This window comes from Vulpes vulpes, chromosome 3, assembly GCF_048418805.1.
Source record: "Vulpes vulpes isolate BD-2025 chromosome 3, VulVul3, whole genome shotgun sequence".
Classification (NCBI taxonomy): Eukaryota; Metazoa; Chordata; class Mammalia; order Carnivora; family Canidae; genus Vulpes; species Vulpes vulpes.
In genome coordinates this window covers 61,982,867-62,007,114 of record NC_132782.1, presented here as the reverse complement: position 1 = coordinate 62,007,114, position 24,248 = coordinate 61,982,867, and the positions used below count along the sequence as shown (strand labels likewise).

At 54.8% G+C, this 24,248-nt stretch overlaps 1 protein-coding gene across 1 annotated transcript in view; it reads right to left on the bottom strand.

Annotated features, from left to right (window-relative positions):
- AHRR (aryl hydrocarbon receptor repressor) overlaps positions 1 to 24,248 on the bottom strand; it is an 81,493-nt gene that overhangs the window by 40,171 nt on the left and 17,074 nt on the right. Inside the window, exon 4 of the mRNA XM_072752652.1 lies at positions 5,032 to 5,132. Within this exon, the coding sequence (XP_072608753.1) occupies positions 5,032 to 5,132 (101 nt within the window). The remainder of the gene's footprint in view (positions 1 to 5,031; positions 5,133 to 24,248) is intronic.

Genomic DNA, 24,248 nt, shown 5'->3' with positions numbered 1-24,248 from the left:
GTGTCGCTCAGGAAGCCCCAGGAGGGCACTAAGGCAAGAAAAATAAAGTGTACAGACTGATCAAGTAGATACCAACTGCCTCTATTCTCAGACAACAGGATAATCTGTGTAAAAATTCCCACAGAATCTACAAAAAAAGGTCCAAGAATTACCAGTGAATTCAGCAAATTCATAGCTACAAAGCCAACCTAGAAAAATGTCATTTCTATAGCATTCTATTTCTTTCTTTTTGTTGTTGTTTTTTAAGATTTTACCTATTTATCTGACAGAGAGGCAGAGAGAGGGAGAGAGAGCACGAGCAGGGGGAGGGCTGGGGATGGGGAGGGAGAAGCAGGCGCCCTGCTGAGCAGCGAGGGCCCCGGGAGACGCTTCCCTGAGGGCGCCACCCAGGCATCCGTGGCATTCTATTTCTATACAACGATGGATTTCTATAAAGTATTGGAATATAGTATTGCTATGTAGTAATAGAAACTGAAATTAAATAACAGTCCTGTTTATAACAGAAACAGAAAATACTTATGTAGAAATCTAACAATACACGCAGGTCTCCATGCCTCGCCTCAGACACAGAGGAAGCAGTAAAAGACCTACGGGTATGCGGGGCTGGGAGGAGGTGTCAGTTCTCCCCAGATTGATCTACTACTGATTTAACACAATCCCAGTCCAAATCCCAGTGGGAACTTGTAGATAGCCACAAGCTAACTCTAAAATTTATATGGAAAGACAGAGAAACCTGGAAAAGCCAAAGCAATTTTTTAAAAGATTTTATTTATTTATTCATGTGAGACACACAGAGAGAAAGAGAGGCGCAGAGACACAGGCAGAGGGAGAAGCAGGCTCCATGCAGGGTACCTAATCCCGGGACTCTAGGATCATGCCCTGGGCCGAAGGCAGGCATTCATCCACTGAGCCAACCAGGCGTCCCAACAATTTTGGAAAAAGAACAAAAATTGGAAGATTCACTCGACCCGACTTCAAGACTTACTCTAAAGCGGCCGTGACGAAGGCAGGCTAGTGCCTATTTCCTGAAAGGTCGTGCACACCATCAATGGCAGAACAATGTCCAGAAACAGACACAAAACTCGGCCAAATGTGAGGATATTAATATGCAAAACGATATTATCTCAGCCTAGACCTCACACTTTGAACCAAAGTTAACGAAAAATGAGCCATAGGCTGAATGTAAACATGAAGCTATAAAACTTTGGAGGCAAACATAAACTAAAAATCTCTTCAACCTAGGTTATGTAAAGAGTTCTCAAACTTGACACCAGCATAATGATCTATTTAAAAAATTGACAAATTGGGCTTTGTTCAAATTTCATTAATTCAAGATAATGAAAAGACAAGCCGGACTAACCAAAAAAAAAAAAAAAAGACAAGCCGGACTAGAAGCAAACACATACAAATCGTACACTCAGTAAGGATCGTGTGTGCAGGATACATAAAGAATTCCGAAGTCAAAAGTAAGGGTGCAAACAACCTGATGTTTTTAACTGGGAAAATATTTGAACAGCCTGCTCACAAAGGAGCTCTACTGATGGCACACGCACCCAGAAGGCGCTCAGCATCATCGGTCGTGAGGGTGTGGACCGCCGCGCCTCCTTCACTCCTACTACACAACCCACAACCGCACATGAGCTGTTACCCAAACAAAAACAAAACCTATGTTCATAGAAAAACCTGCATGTGGATGCTTGTTGCAGCTTTATTCATAAATAAACACCAAATCCTGGAAGCTGAACTCTCCCTCACCAGGCAGGTGGACAAGCCAGTGACACGAGTCCACACCACGGGATGATGAGACAAGCACGCTATATGCAGCCACGTGGCTGGATCTCAGCTGCACATCCTGCTGACGCCCAAACTCCCTGCTGTAGGGCCCAGCCCTGGGCATCCTGAGAAGCCCAGAGTGGCTGGAGCACGCTGGTGGAGTGGCCAGGGTGCCACACACGGGAAGCCCCAGGGAAATTTGGGCATGGTTCTGTGTCCTCATTATGATCGTAGCCACACCTACCACCGAAAGGAACTAATTTTAGCATGCACTAACTTAAAAATAAGTGTTAGAAAACATACCCACGTTACTCTTGAACTCTAGTTAGGGGCGGGTGGTCAGCAGCCTGGCCCCTGACGGCCCGAGTCTCCAGCTCCTGCTAGCATGCTGACCTGTCCACACCAAACACTACGGCCCACCTTAAAAGTAGGAATAGAAACCCAGGACACTGCTATTTGTGACCTGTTATGTGTGTTCCCAAAAGCTGCCAACCCCACCTCGCTCCTGCCCTGCCACCCCGGGCCCAGAACCCTCGCCAATGTGCCGTCCATCCTGGCCTCCAGAGGGGCCATGGGTGCACAAGTAGTAACCAGTGACGAGGAAACACCAGGCCCTGCTCCAACCTCAGCGGGACCCGGGACCCCTATCGGCTCCAAATCTTGGTTCCTTCATCTTAAAATAGCAGACATTAGACCACAGGCCTTTTAAGTCTATGCCAGCTCTAAATTTTTATGAATTTATGAAGCCTGCCATAAACTTCTCATTTTTTCCAGTTTGTCTTTAAGAGATTGAAGATTGGAAATAAAAGCTGGATTTTCTTGTTATTGTGGCTTGATTTGTTTATTTTGCTGTTAGGGAATATTTTTAAACTTCAAAAAGAGTCTCTGATTCTGGAGTTTTAGAACCCCCACACCAGAAATGCAGTGAGAAGAACCCTCCCCATACAACCTAGCCTGCTTCCAATCCAAGGGAACTTCCAGAAACTTCTGTGGTCATAGGGAACCTGTTACAAGAGGTGGTGGAAGGAGACTTCAGTCTACAAGATGGAATGGGGGGGGGAGGGGACAGTCCCCTGCGCCAGGGCAAACTGATCTGCAGCTTCGGCCCATCCCAGAGGGTCACTCCCCAAACACACACCCACTGGTCCAGTGACAGGCATGGGGCTGTGGCCCCGGGGTCAAGGCTTCAGCCGTGTGGGGACCACTGTGGCTCATCCACGTCCTGATGCCCCAGGGGAAACTCAGTCTATGATGGAGGGTAGGTGAGCTCCCGGGGACCCACAGAGGGGGTGTGCAGGGACACGCGTGGGGAGGACACATGTGGGGAAGGACATGTGTGTGAGGACATGCATGGGGGAGGACACGTCAGGGAGGATACGTATGGGGAGGATGCACGGGGAGGACATGAGGGGAGGACACGTGTGGAGGGACACACGTGGGGCAGTCCCTTGGGCTCCACTAGATGGGATGCTCTGTGCACATACAACACATGCTTCTGTGTTTATAGTTGGGACACAGTTCAAAGATTCATGTTTAAGATTCTATTCTCTCGATTTTGAACACGAAATAGAAGGAGAACAAGGCAGTCATCCTTCGCCCAGAGTAAAAGTCAAGCTGGCACAATGTTTTCCAGCTGCAGGCTCACTAGCACTGACAGAAAAATCCAACTTTAGGGGAAAAATTAATTTTTGAGAATCTGCTTCCAAAAAAAATGATAAATAATGAAGTATGGAAATAAATCCTCTTTGGAAACCATGATATTTCTAGAAGCTCCCCGTCACTAGAAGCCATGCTCTGCTCTAAACAGACAGACCAGCCGGGGCTCGAGGATGGGGCCGAGGCGCCCCCCCCATACTGAATATTCATGGAGATTAAACACAAATATGAACTTCCTCATATTTTTTTTAAAGGAAGTGATTTATAAGCTCCTGATGTTCATGAGAACAACCACCCCAGCAGGGGTGAAGGCCTTGGGGGGCTGTGGAAGCTCTGCAGGACCATGGGGGTCCCTACGGGGCCATGTGGGTGGTGGGCGATGGTGGGCAGATGAGAACCCCCAGACTCCAGGCACAGGCATCCCGGGCCCCTCCGACCAGCCCAATGTGTCCCATCTGTTCACGCATCCGCCAGCACATAGTAGCACCCCATCCTGCCCTCTCCCTCCAGGTCATGCAGAGTGAGGACCTCTCAAGCTGAGGTGCCCTAGGGGCACTCTCCCCCCGCCCCCCCCCCCCCCCACACACAGCCCACTCGCCAAACAGCTGAGAACCAGGAATTCACATACAGACGGGGGAAGCTGCTGCCGCTGTCTAAGGATACATCCAGGGAGTGGGCAGTCAGAAGCAGGAGGGCGTACCTGGGGGCTATCTCTGGCCTCCGTCCTCCCTGAGGGGCATGGCACCCACGGGGGAGCACTTGGTGGACAGCAATCCCCGGAGATGTTTTTGTGGGGATGGTGTAGGGCAGTGGCTGGGGTGAGACAGGGCACCCATGAAAGGGACCTACGGGCTCTGGGCAAGCTCACGTCACCAGTGTGAAAGGCGCCGATGAGCCACCATTCTGGGCCTGCAACACGTCTGCCTGACAGATGGGAGGATGCTCGCCAGGGGACAGAACTGCCCAGCAGATGGGGCTGGAGGCAAGGGCCTGGCGCAGGGGTCCCAGGAGGCCAGCAGGGGTGTGTGGGCCCACCGCCCTGGGGCCGCCCGGGGAGCATGGCCTCGGGGGCACTGGGTGCTCACAGTGCACCCTCCTGGGCCAGGGCTCCATGCGCAGCCCAGAGGGCTCCACCTGGCCGCCCCGTCTTGCTTCAGCCTCCTGTGCCCCTTGCGAAGCCAACCACAGGACAGGGTCGGACAGGGCGCAGCCCTCGCGGCCGCCAGGGGCGGGAGAGCCCGTCTCGGGAGAAGCCTGACCCAGAGTCCTGATGCCCTGTGTGCAACACCTGGGACCGTGGACACAACTGCCAACCCTGGGATGCTCAGAGCGCAATTCTCTGTCATTAAGTTAAAAACAAAACGTGCTTAATGTTTATTAGGTTCTTCCACCGATGAGTACAGCAGAGACTGCAGAATGACTGACACTCGGATCTGAGGTGCACGGAGAAAGGTCAGCATCGTTCCCTACATCCCACCTGCTAGGCCTCGTGCTGCGCCTAGGGCCATCCTGCAGCATGTCCCTCGAGGACCCGTGGTAGGGACAGATGGCCACACCGCATGACGTGACAGGGGTGTGATCACGGGGCAGGGCGGCGCTTACCTCCAGCAGCAGCCGTCCCTCCAGCACCGCGGACTCTCCGCTCAGACCATCTTCTGGGGATTGGGCACTGGCCGCTGGCGGCCGTGGGCACTTCTGCACGGCTGTTAGACAAGAAGGGAGCAAGGCTGTCAGCACCCTTCTGGACTCCACACCCGCCTGCCCTCCCGAGTCTTCCCTAGTCTTGGCTGCCCACCCTAGTGGACAGAGCCTTGTCTCCTAGCTGACTGGGGTGCACCAGGACAGCCAGGGCAGCCAGCTGGGAGACCAGGGTGGTGTTCAGGAGAGCAGGCCATCTACCCTGGGCCTGACTCCCTGAAGCCCTACCTCAGGAGCCCCCTCCCCAGGATCCTCAGACCCCTCTCTGGAGACCCAAGCTCCAGCAGATGCCCTGACTTGGCACTGCTGGTCGACACAACTCTGACCACCCTCCAGGGTCCCACGTGACCTCCTCACGCCCCCAGCCCTGCCCCCCGCAGACCCCAGCTGTGGAGCAGTCCCCACGGACTGGAAAGGAAGTCCTAGGAAGGCCTGCCTGCGTGGCTCAGGTGTCCCCAATCCCCGGCCCCCGTGTGGCTTCATCTCCATTTTGGGGTGAAGACCCCAGACATACAGACATGCAGGTCACACAACGATGTCATGCACATCCCAGCAGAGCACGGGGAGTTGCGGAGGGTCCCCTGGGGCAAGGCAAGGGCCCTGGAGCCACCGCGGGACATGGGCAGGGTGGGCAGAGCCTCCCAGGGCACATCGGGGTCAAGGGGCTCCACACGAGGCAGATGGAACCCTTGCGTGTGTTCTGCTCTTGAGAGAAAACCCAGCCAGGTCGGTCTCCCTCATTCTCTCTTTCAGAACCAACAAGCTATACTGAGCTTCTCTAGGACATGTGGGTCTGGGGTGCTTGTGCTGTCGGGGCCGCCCGGACGTCACCCACCCTCACCCCACAGCAGCTGCACCATGCCGCTGGCGCACCCTGCCCCCCGCAGAGGGTCCTGTCGTGGCAGGTGAGCCCAGTGTCCAGGGGACAAAGTGTCAGAGGCAGGGGGGTGGCCCTTGGGAGAGCCCCACAGATGGTGGCACATCGTGGCCTGTGGTCTCTGGCCACCCATCCTGCCATCTGTCAGAGGGCTTTGCATTATCAACTGCCTGCCCGCAGCCAATAAGCACTGGATGCTCCTTCTCTGCACTAAATGTTTCCAGAAATGAGCCCAGAAGGCAGGTGTGTCCAGGGAGCAGGAGCAGCCAGGCCTGGCGCTGCCGGGGCTGAAGTGCAGAGGCAGGTAGGGCTATAGGCCACCTCCTCTCCTCCTCACAGAAATCTCACCAGCAGTCAAGCTGGGTCTTCAGAGCTGCGAAACCCTGAGCTTTGAGCCATGATAATTGGAGGTGCATTGTTCTACCCTCCCCCTGACAGCCACCCTGTCCACTCAGTGCTCCGTCTGGAAGCCCGAAGCTCTGCCCCCAGCGCCCAGGAGAAGCCCCCCGAGGGAATGCCAGAGGCTGACCCCATAACCCCAAAGGCCAAGAAAGATACAGGAGGGATAACCGAGGGAGTGCACGAGCCTTCGTCCCATCCCTCCCCACCCCGCCCCTAGATGACATCACAAGGGCCCCAGAGGGTCCTGTCCTGTTGCCACACCAGGGAGGCCACAGCTCCCCACAGTGCAGGGCTCACGGCCATGGGGGGCAGAGCTGGGGCTCGGTGAGGGCCAGGACCCCACCTTGGTGCCCCCTGGGCCCCCTGCCCACACACGCAGCCCATCAAGCCTCCCTCAGAGCAAACAGCACTGCAGGGGTCACTTCCTCCCTCACCCCTGCTCCAACAGCTCCTTGCCCCCAGCCTCAGGGCAGGGGGACCATCCCGCCTGCCTGTTCTTGGTCCCCACAGCCCCCGTGGGGGTGGGACAACGCCCACAGGTGTGAGCCAGGGTGGGGGAATCGCGGTGCAGTGACATCACCGTGCTGTGGGATGCGTGCCCCTGCAACTGATGGGCCAGGCCGCACCCACACCCCCCAGAGGCAGAGTGTGGGGCACCCCCAATGTGTCTCCCCTCCCCACCGGGTCTCTGGCTCTGCACCCCAGCATGGCCTGTCCCCCCAGCTGGGCACCCCCACTTCCCCTCCTCCGCAGCCACATCCCGGCGGGGCACGCCTGGCGGGGCCTCCTCTGGGCTCCTGTCACGCGATGGGGCCGTCAGCGCCGCAGTGACAGCCACCTGGATCCCAGCCAGGGCCTCGCGTGCGAGCAGAGCCGCCAACGCGCCCCACCCCCAGGCCTGTGGCAAGACAGAAAGAAACCAAGCAAATGCAGGAGCCGGGGGCGGGGGCCAGCTTTCCCGGAAATCCATGTGAGCTCACAGCACCACACTTCCCAGGTCCCTGAACTCAGGCGCCCGCAGGGAACTGAAACCAGGCAGGACTCCAGTGGGGGTGGGGTCTCACAGGTCCCGCCACTGCCCTCATCAGGGGGTGCCCAGGCCACAGCAGGGCAGCCTGAGGGGTGGGCAGCATCAGCTTCTCCACCTCGGCACTTCTCCCCAGGACTGCGGGTCTCACTGGGCCTGAGCTGGGCCTGGGAGGGGGCTGGGGCTGTGTCCAGGGGATGCTAGTGCCCAGGAGCGTCTGGGGACAGACCCCAGCCCCACTGCTGGGGGGTCATGCTCTCCAGACCCAGTCTCCTCCACTGAGGGACATGCCACCCCTAAGTCCCCATCGCCCCCTCATCTGCACCTGACGGCCCACCATGAGGGGTCAGGGAGAGGGGCTCTTGGGGATGTGGAGGGGTGAGGGTGGAAGTGTGCCATGCCCCCCAAGGCCGGGCTTGTTGAGGAGGCCGTGAGGAGGGAAGCCCCAGGGTCCAGCTGGCAGTCAAGAGGCCCACCGATGCCCAAGAGCCCACCATTCTCGCCCGTCGCTGGCACTGTCCTGCCCAGGAAGGAGGCCAGGCTGCCATGCCAGCAACTGCCATGACCATGTCCCATCACCCCTTGCTGCTCCCCTTGCCCGCCTGGATGTAAGGGGCAGCTGGGGACGGGCCAGAGGCCAGCATTCCACACAGTCTATCAGACAGAGCTCAGGGCTACTGGGCAGGCCAGAGACATGGTCCAGGCTGCCCACTCCCAGAAATCCTGACGTGAGCCCCACAGCTCTGCTCCAAGTGCCTTCACCGCCCTTGAGCCGCCCCACGGCCCTGGAGCACCAGCCACACCGACTCTTGCTGCCTAAGCCGCCCCCCAGCTGGTGGCAGACTCACCGGGGCTTGTCTCTTCAGCCATTTCTTACATTTCTGAGATGGTTCAGACCCTCAGAAAGAGTTTGAAAAATCATGGAGACAGTGGCCACCCGTGTAGACACACAGATGGGGTGTGGGGTGCTCAGAGACAGACAGGCCTCTTCCCTCTGAGGCTTGCCTGCACCCTGCCAGCCCCACCCAGCACCCCACCTCCTTGCTAAGGGACCTCTATTTCCATCACACGTGGGACATTCTGGGCAAGGTGTTCCCAGGGCCCATTGCCCCCTGCAGTGGCTGCTTAGTTGTGTGGCTGGTCTGGCTAGTGAGAGATCCCAAGGGTTCATAGTGGAGAAGAAGCTGGAAGACTCTCCTGTGTCTGCCTCTGGATGGTGCTGTGATGCTGAGAAGGTGGCAACCACTTTGTTCCCAGCTTGGGTGAAGCCAAAGCCTTGGCAGGTAAGACAGGTGAGCCAGGATCGGCGGGTCCAGGATGTAGGATGCAGTGAAGGTGAGATGCATGAAGTCCTCTAGGGGTTGCGGTGGGACCCCTGCCACCCAGGGTGATTGGGACAAAAGCCAGGGGATCCCTGGCGGCTAGACTGAAACTCCAATCCTGACCATATGCAGGTCCTGCAGTGGACAGACCCAGGTCCGAAGACCAGCTGAACGGAACAGGTGCCTGGTAAAGCCTGGCACTATCTCAGCGTCAAGCGAAGGGCCCTGAGGCTTGGGCCTGTATGCCAGCTCTCACACTCGGGGTTACACCCACGGCACATCCTGTCTGGTCATCTCCTCCAGCCCTGACCCAGGCCTTCCTGGGTCAGAGCCAGCCTCCAGACCCACCTGCATAGGTACCGATGGAGGCAGGTGGCGGAACCACAGTTCTCCCCTGCTCTCCCCTGAGCCATGCCCAGAGGTGAGGGGTAGAGGGAATCAAGTGAGCTTAAAGCACCCCAGGACCCCCAAGGAGCAGGCGTGCGTTCCCGGCTCTGGCCACTTCTCATCGGAAGCTAACTTCCATCCCAGAGCTCCAAGGTGGCATCTCAGCGGAGGAGAGAGCAGCACCTAGATCAGAGGTCCCAGGAGCCTCAGCTCCCCTGTAGGACACTCGCCGTGCTGCGTGCTCCCTCTGGGCCTGTGGCCTGGGGCCAGTGCACCGTCCTGGACGCTGACGGGTGCAGGATGGGGGAGGCCCACCACGAGGGAGGGCTGGCTGCTTTAACTTGGTTCCACCCACCGCCAGGCCCCCTACTGGGGGGTGCACATGAGGCTTCTCCCGGGCCCATGTGTGTCCAGGAGTGGACGGGTGCCCAGGGAGCCCTGCTTACCTTTCACAGCACCCAGGCTTTCCAACCAGACCCAGGCCCTGGCAGAGAGGGCCAGAGCAGGGCACATGCTTCCAGGAGGGGGCGTGGTGATGGGTGTGGGGCTGCAGCTGGTGCGAGGGCACCAGCTCTGGCCCAACAGGGTCTGGGACCACTTTCTACATCCAGCTAATGGACTATCACCTCACAGCGTTCAAACTTTCAACCATCCCTCCCTCTACTTTTCAAGGATTAAACGTGTAACTTCTTGTTTTGCCTTTGGCAGAGGAAAAGGAAGCATCCATGCTGGAAGAAAGGAGTATGCAGTGACTCTTAAGGGCCTCAGGCTATTCTCAGAGGAAAAGTCCTGGCCCTCCGTTAGGTCCTAACAGGAGTCCTCTGCGCCCGGATGCAGAGAACAAGTTCGTTCACTTCACTCCCTAAGAGGCTTGTGGTTTTGGGAACTGTGGTGCAGGAGGTCAGCCTGGCTCCCGTGTGGGCAGTGCTAAGAGCAAAGTGGAAGGCCGCTCTGGGGCTCTCCGTGTGGGAGGCTGCTGACAAGCACAGCCTCATCCAGACATCAAAGGAGGTGAGGTCCTGAGAGACAGGTGGGGAGCACCCAGGTGGGCAGCTGGCTTGAGGCAGGAGGACAGACTGCAGATGCGGGGTACAGGGTGGCTCTGGGAAGGCACTGGCAGCTGAGCACAGTGGGCTGTGTGCCAAGCAGGTGAGTCCAGCACATGTGGGGAAGGGCCCCTGGACAGGGTGGGTGTCTGGGGAGACGACGTGGGGGCTGGAAAATCCCCAGCCATCTCAGAAAACAGGCAGCACCAGGTAAGAGGGAGTAGAGTGCCAGTCAGGCTGGTCCTGTGGGTGGGGGTGGGGATGGGCCCACCCCCCTTCATGGGGCATCCACGGAGGCCCATCGGTCCTACACCCTCAGAACGAGGGCAGGCTGGCCCCGTTTCCGGAGGGCAGGCCTCTTAGGCCTGAGTGGAGAGCAGACAAGACTCTCCTCTGCAGCTCTGCAGGGGCCTCACCTGCCCAGACAAGGGGCACCCACCCATGATCTGCTCGACTCTGCAGACACATGGGGGCTTCTGGATGGAGGCTCACAGGGATACTCTGTTGCACCAGGACTGAGGGCATGGCCAGAGGAGTCCCCCAAACAGGCAGCACAGGGCCGAGGTGAGCGGCAAGTCTGCCAGCCTCCCCTTCCTGGTCCACTGTCTGAGCCGGGATGTGTCTCCATACAAAAGAGGGGGAACACCCCGGCCACACCCCGATGGCCCTTCCAGGCAGCGCCCTCTCCTGTGAATCACAAAATGATTCCATGATTACAGACAGGGACCAACGTTTACCTCTCTAATCCCTGGGTCACAACAACCAACCAGGTGGGCCCAAAAGGTGAGACCAGAGGCCTGGAGGGGCGGATGCAGGAGGAGTAACGAGGGGTGTGTGTAAACTAGCAGCCCCCTGCGTGGGTGTGTATGCTCTGTGCTGGGGCCTGGGCAATAAGGGTGAGTCTGAGGAAAGGCAGGAGAAGCAGAGTACTTTACGTAGGTTGCTTCTGACATGTGGCGTGGGTGCGTTTAACAGCAGAAGATGCGGGGATCCCGGGGTGGTGCAGTGGTTCGGCGCTTGCCTTTGGCCCGGGCGCGATCCTGGAGACCCGGGATCGAATCCCACATCGGGCTCCCAGGTGCATGGAGCCTGCTTCTCCCTCTGCCTGTGTCTCTGCCTCTCTCTCTCTCTCTCTGTGACTATCATAAATAAATAAAAATTAAAAAAAAAAAAAAAAACAGCAGAAGATGCCCGTGCTCTGCACGTGGGGGAGAGCCAATAGCCCGGCCAAGAGTCCCCCCACGTGTGCTGTGGCGAGTATGTGTCCTTCCAGGACACTTGCAATGGGGAGAAAGGGTTAAAGAGTATCAAGAGTATAAATGAACATGCTCGTTTCTCGCGAGCACTGCATTTAGAAAATGCGAGCACAGTTGGAGATGTCTATACTGCATCAAGTTGTTGGTTTTCTATAAACATTTTCCACACTTTCCAAAATGTACCAGCAAGCTTTAGAGACTTCACACTTTGATACCACTCAGAAAGCACCACAAAAAACGCATCTCCTGGGGGCCAGGGATGATGGAGAGGCTGTGGGCACCCCATCCACTTGTTCTGGTCAGAAGAACACATTTCCAACCACTTTCTGGGGGTGCTCTGTGTAACCTGGGTCCACATTCCACAGAGAAAACACACTCTTCCCTTAAGTTCCCAAGCAAGATGCAACCAAAAATAGCTCCTTGGGAAGAAAAAGAAAAAGGCACATTACACTTTGCAGATCCATATTCTCTTCATGGTGTGAAACATCTGGAATAAGCCAGCTAGTTGAGCATTTTTGTTAAGTTTCAACACATCAGAAGGGAAGTCTCAGCCAGGGTTCAAGAAACATTTTGTGAAACAGAACAAAAGAAAACCCAAAAAGGATGCTGGTGCTTTTAGAAAGTCAAATAATTATTTTATGAATAACCACCTGCCTGGCATGCATGAGAAGCAGCAGCGTACACGACTCATGGCACTTACAGCCCCGGATTCAGGGAGCCCTGGTTAGCGAGCGGCAGTTCGCACCTCGGGGGCACGCCCTGCAGCGTCTTCGCCAGCAGTCCCAGGGCTGTACCTACAGGCCCAGTGTCCTGAGGTTTGGAGGAGCGACGCTGCCAGAGAACATCTGATTCATGTATAAAGAATGAATTTATAATAAATTTATGAAGAAGCCTCCAGTTACATAACCTCGAACTTGCAAATAACCCAACTTGAGGTTGGCGTGTGAGTCATCCTCACACGTCACCGTGGAGCGAGCGCTTCCTATCAGCCCTGCGTCATTCTCCGTCAATGCTGCACACTGAATGGAGGTGGAGGCCCAAGTGCCCGAGGCCGGCCGGGTGCGCAGCGGCCTCTGTGGGACGCCGTCCTTCACTCGCTCACACAGGCACCCTTTCCTGCAGTGGCTACCAGGCCAGCCTGTCCCGGGGGTGCACTCCTGGGAAGGCTCTGCCAGCAGCTTGGGGGAAGCGTGATGGGAGGAGTGTGGCTGAGGAGGCCGCCTCGGGGTGACACCGAGTGACCACCTGGAGAAGCTGAGGGATGGGGGAGGTGAGGCGGGTGGCAAGGAAATGAGCCCAGCAGGGCTATCAGAGAGGCATCCCCCAAATGAGACACGGGGAGGCCCCCCTTGCTCCAGGGCGCCCCATCCTGCGTGTGATGTCCCCACCCACCTGCTGCCCGCTGGCGCAGCCCAGACCCCATCTGCGGGAAGTGCTAGCTGTCCTCTCTCCACTGAAGGTGCTCGAAGATGCCAAGTGCTCTTAAGAGGTGTAGACGTGACCTGCCTGAACAACACGCATGTGCCACGCTCACCTGGACACACGCCCACCCGCCATTGCCTCTGGCTCCTCTAAGGACTTGCTCCTGCACCTGCTCCAGAGCCACTGTGACTCACACCTCAGAGCAGCTTTTCAGGTTTTCAGTTTTCTTTCTCCCTCCTTTGGTCATGTGTTTATGTTTTATCTTGAGACAACATCCAACTTACGGAAAAGCTCTAAGGTTAGCACAAAGTGCAGAACTCCACTTTTCTCGGAGATTCCACCAACAGTCCTGCAAACACCCTTTCAGCCAGGGCTTGGGTCCTAGGGGTCTATCTGCCCAGTGTCCTTGGTCCTCTCTGACTTCTATGCCCTTGACCCTGGAGATCATTGTCAGTTCCTTTGCAAACTGCCCCTCAGTTTGGGTCTGTCTCGTCCCCTGTGGTTAGACCAAGGTCTACGCCCCTCAGTGGAACATCACCCAAGACAAGATGTGTTCTTTTCTGTCCTGTTGCAAAGCATGTGACACCCGCGTACCCCACTACCGATGGGGTCGGATTTGGTCATCTGGGACAGGAGGTTTCTCCATTATAAGTTTTTCCCTTAGGCATGCATGTGTAGTTTGTTGGGAGACAGTTCAAGACTACAAAAATCCCACTTCTGACCCCACTATCACCGACGGATTTTAGCCTGGACATTTCCTGCCTAAGCTATTACTGCAATGGTTAGAGACCACTGACTTTATAACTCATCTCTGTCTCCAGGCCCCTACCCACAGCCCCGCCTCCTGTCTATATCAGCAGTCTGCTCCAAGGAGAGCTACCTCTTACCATTCTTTCATTCATTCATCCAGATCAGTGTGGGCTTATGGAATCCTATTTTATTCACTGGGTTATGGTCTATTACTACTCCTTTTCAATTATTTTTAAATATTTATTTGAGTGAGTGCAAGAGAAAGAGAGCATGAGCAGGAGTAGGGGGGAGAGGGGGAGAGGGAGAAGCAGGCGCCCTGCTGAGCAGAGAGACTGATGCGGGACCCTGGGATCATGACCTAAGCCAAAGGTGGACACATAACCGACTGAGCCACCAAGGTGCCCTATCCTTTTTCATTTTAATGCTGAAATGGTCCAGGCGTGGCCAGTGGGAGCCCCTTTGGGATGGCTGTGTCCTGTGACATGTCTCCTATCTTTCTGAGCACTACCTCACTTTCTGGCTCAAGATGCTCCAAGCTGACCTGTACTTTCCCTGCTCCAACTCTGGAAGGAGGCCTGAACTCCTTTTGACAGTGACTGGCATCTGGAAACCAAGATCTGAATGTGACCTATGCTCACTCACATCCACCTCAGACCATGCCAATGGGCAGAGCACACACATGTACACATATTTATGTCTATAACTATTTTTATATTTTGAAAACCATAAGCTCACTCCAATACCTCCAATTCCAATTGAAGGATTCAGCACAGAGTGGAATGACTTTTCCTTTAATATTTAGTAGAAATTGCTTTAAAAACCATCTGGGCCTACATTTTAACTACCAATTCACTTTTTTTTATAAAGATTTTTATTTGTTTATTTTGATAGAGAGAGAGACAAGAGCACAAGCAGGGGGAGGGGCAGAGGCAAAGGGAGAATTAGACTCCCTGCTCAGGATCCCCATACAGGGCTCCATCCAAGGACCCCAGGATCATGACCTGGGCCAAAGGCAGACATTTAACTATTGAGCCTCCCAAGCATTCTTCAGCTTTTTAAAAAAGATTTTATTTATTTACTTATTTATTTATTTATTTGAAAAAAAGACAGAGTGGGAGCGGGGGTGGGGGGGCGGGCAGAAGGGGAGGGGGAGGCAGAAGGGGAGGGAGAGGCAGGGGAAAGAATCCTAAGCAGACTCTGCTAAGCATGGAGCCCAACATGGGGCTTAAACTCACAACCCTGAGATCATGACCTGAGCCAAAACCAAGAGTTAGATGCTTGATGGACTAAGTTACCCAGTTGCCCTCTAAATCAACGTCTTTAATAGTCATATGACTACTTAGGGTTTCTGTTTCTTCTTGAGTCTATTTTAATTAGCTATATTTCTAGCAATGTGTTCATTTATGTTTTCAAATTTATAGGCATAAATTTGTTCATACTAGCCTCAAATTATCTTTTTTTAAAAAGATTTTATTCATTTGTTAGAGAGAGAGAGAGCAAGTGAGCGCACATGCAGGAGCATAGGGGAAGGGCAGAGGGGGAGGAAGAAGCAGATGTCCTGCTGAGTGGGGAGCCCAACATATGGCTTGACCCCAGGACCCTGAGATCATGACCTGAGCCGAAGGCAGACACTTAACTGACTGAACCACCCAGGAGCCCCTCAAATTATCTTTTAAATATCTGTAGCATCTATAATCAAGTTCCCTTTGCATCCTTAATACTCTTTACTCCTTTTTCCTCATTCAACCTCACCAGATCTTTATAAATTTTATCACTGTAGAGGAATTCTGTTGTATATTTCTTTTCCATTTCTCCAGTATCTTCTCCTTTATTATTTTCTTCCTTTGACTCTTTTTATTTTGCTTTTCTTTATCAGAGCTACTAAACTGAATACTTAGTTCATTAATTCTCCACCTTTCTTCTTTTATATATAAACTCATAAGGTTATTTATAATTGAGGATTGCTTCAGCTGTACAGTACACATTTTGATTTGTAAATATTTTCTTCATTACATAATGTTTTCTTTTTTAATCTACAAGTTATTTACAAGTGTGTTTATTTCCCTTATTTGATAAGGGTTCAAGTTGTTTTTCTATTATGATTTCTAGCTCAACTGCACTGAGATCTTAATATGAATTTGTCATGATCTTGTCTTTTGAAATTTATTGAGACTTGCTTTATTGATCAATATGTTTTCAGTATATTTACAAATTTCATGGGGGTTTGAAAAGATGTGAACTCTATAGTTTCAGAGTATAATGTTTCGTGCATGTCTTTTACACTAACCCCTTTTGCATTGTTGAAATCTAGAATCTTTACTGATTTGTACTTATTTGATCTATTAAATACTGAGTACTTAAAATCTTTCATGATGATAAATTCACATATTTTTCTATATAGTTCTGTTAATTTTTGTTTTCTATTTTTAAGGTTATGTTACAAGAAGCACACAAATTTACAATTATTTTAGTAGTTGATAAAAATTTGCCGATCAAAAATTTTTTAAAGATTTTATTTATTTATTCATGAGAGACACAGAGAAAGACAGAGACAAAGGCAGAGGGACAGGCAAGTTCCCTGCATGGAACCCGATGTGGGATTCGATCCTAGGACTCCGTGATCACGCCCTGAGCTGAAAGCAGACGCTCAACCACTAAGCCACCCAGGCATCCCTCAATTTAAATTTTTAGTTGATTTAAAGTTTTAAAATCATTATGTAGTGACTCTCTCATGATCTCCAGTAATATTTTTAACCCCAAATCAAATTTTTTACATTAAAATGGCTTCATCAGATTTCAGTTAACATTTTTCCAACATATTTTTTCCATCCTTTTCCTTTCACTCTTTCCATGCTGTTATAAGCTGACATAGTAATCCACTTTAATAATACTCATCTTCTAGTTGGCATGTTTAGTAAATTTCACATTTGCTGTGATTTGTGACATACTTGGGATTTCATGTTTCCCATTCCACACTTCCACATCTCTGTTTTCTCCTTTATTGTCTTTTCTTGATTGGTTACATTTTCTCATTCTACTTTTTCTCTCCACTAGTTTGAAAGGAAACTCCATTTCTTTCATCCTGATGACTATCCTGGATGTTGTATGTAGAATTACCTCATCAACCCTCCCAGGAAATTAACACATGAACCACTGAAGTCTGTGCCTCAAGTCCTCTTCTCCACTTCTATATGCTTTTATGGTTAGGAATTTACTCTCTCTCTCTCATTTTGTTCTTACAACACATCATTATTTCCATTTTACAAAGTCAGTGTTTGCTTCAATCTGCCCACATAGTCACTACCTCCTGTTCTTCCTTCCACCTCCACTCCAAGTCTCCACCTGGAATTCCTTTCCTTCTGCATGAAGTCCTTTAAAACTTCCTTTTATAAGATTCTCTTTGGGTTCTTAGCTTCACTTAGTTTTTGGTCTCTGAGTATTCCTTAATTTCTTGCTGGCCCATCGATATATCTTAACAGGTTTCAGATATCTATCTTTGCATTCTGGGCTGTTAGCAGCAGAATGATTGATTGGTTACTGGTCCATTGTATGTTTGGAAACAGAAGAAACCATATGTTTGGTAGCAGAATTCCCTACTAGACTCTAAATGCTAAGTGGATGGAGATCACGGTGGCTCTTCTGTTTTCTTGCCTTATAACAGGTTGTTAATATGGAACTCTTTCCATCTGCAAGAGTTGAGGCCCCAAGACAACAGGTGCCAACTATATCCAAGTCCCAGGTGACCTAGGCAGGGTTGCAAGGGAAGTGTCAGAGACAAATAGTGCTCAAGGCTGGGAGGAGAGTCTCCTTGGAGGGGCTGTGTAGTGAGTCCCATGTGCCTCCACCTGCAGCAGGAGATGGGTGGGGGCTTTCTCTCCTCACCTCGTGCCCAGTGAGAGGGGCTTCATGAGGACCCCTCTGAGGGCCTGCCATGTGCCGGCAGGGGCTGGTGGAGGCCCCAAAGACTGCTGTCTCTCTACACTCCAGAAATCCCAAGGACAAAGGCAGCTCCTGGAGGCACTCAGGATGCAGGGATGTGGGAAGTGCCACCTGACAACCTGGTGAGTCCAAGGTACCCATTTCCTGGAGAGCAGGTAGGGCCACAATGCCCCAAAACTGGCCTGGGAAGGTGCCTGAAGATGTGAGCAGAGGCCTCAACAAAAGAGTCTAGAGGCACCGTCTGACACTTGAGGCTAAGAAAGGAGGTGCCAGGGATCTGCTGGAGAGGACCGGTGTGACCAACTGCAGCAGACGACCCCCGGGACCCCACTGAGCCCTGCCTGCCAGCTTACAGCATTGCTGACCACATAGGACCTCACTGAACCCTCGCCTCTCCTTCCTGCTGCTGTGCTGAATGGAAGGGCAAGAGACCACAGCTACCCCGGGGGCAGGATCAAGAGGAGAGGCCCCAGGTGAGGGTGGGGAGAAGGCTCACACTTGAAACATAGATCCTGCTAATATCAAGCTCAGCCTGTTTAAGGAGCCAATGTGATGGGGGGGAGGGGTTGGAGAGAGACACTGAATTCCCTGAAGGGACCAGAAACATTGGGGGTGTCCTGGCTCTTGGAGGGCGGGGGAGAAGCCAGCCACAAAGGAGGTTTGCTGGGCAGGGAGAGAAAAAACTCAGAGCTGTTTTGTATTGATCCTGATCCTTCTTCTGGTCCTGAGCAGAGGCAGGTAGCGGGAGGGCAGGAGGGAGTTAGTGCATGCACAGGCCAGGGAATGGCTGCTCCTCTTCCTGGAAGTGATTAAGATGTGGGATGGGAAATAAAACAGCACAAAAAATAAGAATGATCTGACGACTAGTGGGGGACCTTCCTGGGGCCTGGGGTCAGAAGCTGGTGGCCGCAGGCATGGGGGCAGGAGCTCCATCCTGAATGACTCAACACTAGTTCATCTTTGCTGGAAATGCCCCAGGAGCCATCTTCTAGAAAGCGTTAGGGATAGAGAGGAAGGGGCACAGGGAGGGGGCCTCCTGCAGTGGTGGAAGGAGGGGTAGAGGCAGCAGTGACCCATGTCCACATCCCGGGGGGATGGGTCCACTGGACATAAGAGGGGAGGAGGCAGTTCCCAACCCTCCTGCTTCAGACGGTTCTTCTCACCCAGCTCAGGCTGCCCTGTGCAGACAGGTTCCCCTCACAGATCTGGATGCTGAGGTCCAAGATCAGGGCATTAACAGATTCAGTTCCTGGTGAAAGCTCCTTTCCTGACTTACAGATGGGGGTGGGGGGGGTGTCCTCTGGCCACTCTTCTCAGATGGACCCTAATCCTGTGGGGTCGAATCTACAGCAGGGCCTGGTTAAACCTTAATACTCCTGAGGCCACATCTCCAAACACAGCCACACGGGGGCAGGGCCTCAGTGTGTGCACCCGGGGCGGGGGTGGGGGGTGGGGGGGGTGCAAATGTCCAGTCCAGGATAGGGCTCATCAAGAGGAGGGTAGCTCTAGGGGCAGCCGAAAAGGGTTGTGATACAGCTGAGCCACAGATGCTCCAGTCACGGGTCCCAACACCATCCAGAGGGCTGCCTTCCTGACCTGCCTCATGGGCATGGCCTCTCTGGGAGGCCCCAGGCACCCTAACCCTCCTGACCAGCAGGCTTCAGAACGCACCCAGCAGGTAAGCAGGGGCCCGGATCATACAGGGCTTCCTGCGGCATGTGGAACAGAGTAGGCAAATGGATGGGAGGCCCCAACAGGACTCGCAGGCAGCCCTGACCTGGGGGAGGCATCTCTGTGCTCCCACAGGAGCCAGAGTGGCTTTCCACCCTTCCCTCCTCATTTGGCTTTGTCTGTCAACACTGTCCCCTCTCTGACCTGGTTCTCCTCAGCATCAGGGCCCCGCAGTGGGTGGACCTCCGGCCCACTTTCACCTGTGAGCGGTGGTTCTCCACCACGGGCGCCTGTCCCTGCAGCTAGCAAGTGTCCCACAGGGGCCCACATGGCAGAACTGCTGCCTGGGAAGAGGCCTGGACTGGCCACGGGGCATCAGTGAGGGGGCGCTGGGGCTTCCTGGGCCTCCATCCAGGGGGATCCGGCTCTACTCTGCCCTGCCCCCACGGGTGAACAGTGAAATCCCAACTGTGTGTGGACAGAGGGGTTGGTGGCGTGTTACCAATGCGAAGACAATGTAAATAAAACTAAAAACCCTGCTGCCTTTTGAAAATCCTTGAAAACCAACACTAAACTAAATATTATAGGCAAATTTCCAGACATTATTACCCTTTGAGCTAAAATCTTCCAGGCCAATGCTTCCCAGAGGTGCCATTTTATGGAAGCTTTAATGAAATTAGTTCATCTATTTCTGAGGCAGGAAGAACAGATTAAGATCCAATTTCTGTAGCCTGACTTTTTTACAATGACACAGTGGAGCTGAATTCAAGGAAGTTTTTAGAACTTCCTCTAAAATGTACAGCTGGAGACATCACACTCTAGAATCCCTGGTGGAAAAGGCGAGGCAAAGAACTCAGGTTTGTTCTGACGCTGAGCCACGGCCTCCACACAGTGGTGAGCTCCGACTGGCGACCCGCCACAAGGCCAGGGTGCCTCTGAAGGCCCGGCATACGCGAAGGGCGTCCACCTGCACCGGCAGGAGGCGTGCGGACCGAGACATCGCAGGCTCCTGGCTCAGAGGAGGTGGGCCTCGGGCAGACACTCGGACAGCGTCCTGAACTCTCGGACACAGTGCCCTGGAGCCTTGCTGAGACCAGACCCCTGGCTGGGCATGGCTGGATCCGTCCAGGGAGGGACCTGGTCCCCTCCCAACCACCCAGCCAGGAGGTCAGGTCAGCAAGGGCATGTCAGGAGGGGCAGGTGAATCGCCAGCCCCAACTGGGCAGCCCCATGCCTGGCCTGAGCCGACCAGACAGGCCGCGGCAGAGCCATGGTGGCCAATCAGAGCAGGGGTGCTTCACGAAGGCCAGCTGGGAGACTCATCCTCTGTGCATCCTGGCCCCCATGCCCCCGTTCTCCACCACAGTCTGGATGACTGGCTCAATTCCCTCATCACATCACAAACCTGGGAAAACACCCTCGTCCTGCAGCTTCCAAAATGTTCTGAGTCACTCCAGTAAATGGACCTCAACACCCCGGGGCTCAGAGTGACCGCCAAGCAGTCCCAGGCATGGGCACGCAGCCTCCCTGAGAGGACACAAGGAGGGGCTGGCAGAGGTCTGGACAGTCCCCCATGGGTCTCCGTGAGGCTCCCCAACACTGAGCCCAAGGCTGGCCTAACACAACACAGCCCCAACCCCACACAGAGGCTCCACTGCTGATTTTTCATTCTAAAAGTATTTTGAATCCCCTGAGGGGATGTTATTCTCAGTTTCTGCTCAGAACACAGACAGGAAGGACACCATACCCTCAGGACCCGTGTAGACGCCCCTTTTCATCTGTGGGATTTCCTGGCCCTTCGGAGACCCAAGGTCCCAAGGTCATCAGGCCCCAACACCTATAACACCTGAGCACCAGCAAGAGATGGCATGACCAGATGTGGACACTGGGAGGACAATGAGACAACATGCACACATGGAGGAGGACAGGAATGGTGACAGGGTTTGGGGGGGTCGCAGACGGTGAGAGAGGACGTGGGGGGATGTGGATGGTGAGAGGGGACATGGGAGGACATGGATGGTGAGAGGGGACATGGGGGGATGTGGATGGTGAGAGGGGACATGGGGGGACGTGGACGGTGAGGGGACATGGGGGGATGTGGATGGTGCGAGGGACGTGGAGGGACATGGAAGGTGAAGGGAGATGTGGAGAATGGGGACAGTGAGGGGGACAGGGAAGGTGAGAGGAGACATGGGGGGATGAGAACAGTGAGAGGGGATATCTGGGACAGGGACAGTGAGAGAGGAAGTAAGGGGATGTGGACAGTGATAGCTGACGGGGAATGTAGGGGACGTGGGGGGACGCAGATGGTGAGAGTGGATGTTGGGGGACATGGACAGTGAGGGGAGGATGTGGGGGGGATGGGGACGGTGGGGAGGATGGGGAAGGTAAGAGGCGACGTGGGGGGACGCGGACAGTGAGGGGGGACATGTGGGGGACGCAGATGGTGGGGAGGATGTGGGAGCGACGCGGACGGTGAGGGGAATGTGGGGGGATGGGGAAGGTGAGAGGGGACATGGGGAGAAAGGGATGGTGAGAGAGGAAGTGAGGGGACATGGACAGTGGGTGGACGTGGGGGAATGTAGGGGATGTGGGGGGGGATGTGGACGGTGAGGGGGACGTGGGGGGATGGGGATGGTGAGGGGGATGTGGGAGGACGAGGACGGTGAGGGGGATGTGGGGGGATGGGGACTGTGAGGGGGACATGGGGGGATGGGGGCAGTGAGGGGGACATGGGAGCATGAGGACGGTGAGGGGGATGTGGGGGGACACAGACAGTGAGGGGGGTATGGGGGACGGGGAATATGAGGGGGACGGGGACCGTGAGGGGACATGGGGGGGATGCAGACAGTGAGGGGAGATGTGTGGGGGGGATGGGGACAGTGATGGGGATGTAGGAGGACAAGGACGGTTGGGGGGAAGGTGAGGGGGGATGTGGGGGAGACGTGGGCAGTGGGGGGGATGTGGGGGGATGCAGACAGTGGAGGGGACGTGGGGGGATGGGGATGGTGAGGGCGGACATCAAGGATGGGGACGGTGAGAGGGGATGTGGGGGCTGCGGATAGTGAGGGGGGATGTGGGGGGGGACACAGACAGTGAAGGGGGATGTAGGGGGGACACGGAGGGTGAGAGGAAATGTGGGGGGATGCAGACAGCAAGGGGGATGTGGAGGGGATGGGGACAGTGAAGGGAACCTGGGGGGACGGTGAGGGGGATGGGGACAGCGAGGGGGACATGGAGGATGAGGACAGTGAGGGGGACGTGGGGGGACGGGGATGGTGAGGGGGATGTGGGGGGATAAGGACAGTGAGGGGGATGTGGGAGGGATGAGGACAGTGAGTGGGACATGGGAGGATGAGGATGGTGAGGGGGACACGGGGGGACAGGGAAGGTTAGAGGGGACGTGGGGGGACATGGACAGTGAGAGAGGAAGTGAGGGGACTTGGACAGTGAGAGTGGACCTGGGGGAATGTAGGGGACGTGGGAGGACACAGATGGTGAGAGGGGATGTGGGGGGACACGGACGGTGAGGGGAGATGTGGGGTGACGTGGGGGGATGCAGATGGTGAGAGGGGACATAGGGGACATGGACGGTGAGAGGGGACGTGGGGGGATGTGGACGGTGAGGGGCTGTGAGGGGGTTGGGACAGTGAGGGGGATGTGGGCGGTTGTGGACAGTGAGAGGACAAGAAGCCTGTGGCCTGGAGGCTGGGGAACAGAAATGTGCACTGCATACAGCTGCCCTGGAGGATGGAGCTGGAGGGACATGGTCCAGGCTGGGGAAAGGCACTGTCCCCTGAGAGCCAGGATACCAGCTGCTACTGGGAAGAGGCCCAGACCCAGGGGCTCCACTCAAGAGACAGGACTGTAGCGGCTCTGGGCCAAACTCTCAGACAGCCTGCAGACAGCACCTGCCCCTTGCCTCCTCCAGGAAGCCCTCCAGCCCAGGGACCCTTCTGGCCACCTCCACTGGGAGCCAGTGCAGCCCCTGGCCCCACCATCCCTGCCACCTTCCGGACCACTTCTGCAGTAGTTGCAATGTCACCACCAGCCATAGATATTGGGTATGGAACCTGGAGAGTACCCTTCTAACCCAAAGGAAGTGTGTCGTTTAGTGAAGACTGACCTGGGCTGAGCCTGTCACATCTCACAGGCCTGCCGGGAACAGGCGAGGCAGTAGCAGTGGGGGGCTTGAGGACCCAGGGAAGCGGATGCCCTAGAGGGTTCTGGGCATGGCCGATGCCTTGGGCACCCACCCCAGGACCATGCCTGGCTCAGGAGACCTGAGGGCCATGCAGCCCAGGGCCCTTGGCCTCCCCTCAAGAGTGGGTGGCCTTTCCGTGACGGGACATCGGGGGCACTTCGTTGAGCAGCGTGAAGATGTGGAGAAGCAAACCCCAAGGCCTGAGGGGGGGCACAGCCTCTGCTGTTCACCGCAGCCCCACAATCACCAGGCCATATCTGCCCCTTTGCGCTTTCTTCTACTCACTCCAAATACACATGGGAAGTCATGATTTTGTGAGAAGTTAGGACTTAGCTAGGGATGATGGCAATAGTCACAGGCTCTGATACAGGGTGGGGACAGCCACACTTCTTTCCCAGGAGCTGGACCCGGCCACATGAACAGCAAGTCCTGGCCCAGAGCATCAGATGTAGGAGAGCAGCCACCCACAGCCACCGTGACAGTTGGAGAGGCCAGGGAGCCCTCGTGCAGCGGGGCTGGGCCTGGCCAGGGTTACAGCACCCCCAGGGCACACAGAGGTTGGCCACCAACAGTTACACCTGCTAATAGGGGCCCCCGGCCTCCCGAGCTCAGCCGCGGCCCTGCTCCCCCAGAGGCAGACCTCCCTGGGCCTCTGAGGCTGGGAGGGAGCCAAGCAGAGGAGGCCCAACTGCTGCCCTTCACACAGCCTCTCTGCTTCATCAGAACTCAGTGGCTACTCCTCTGACTCCCCGACACAGGAGATACAAACTAGCCCATCCAGCAAAGGAGGGTGGGACCCAAGTGGGCACAGGTGACAC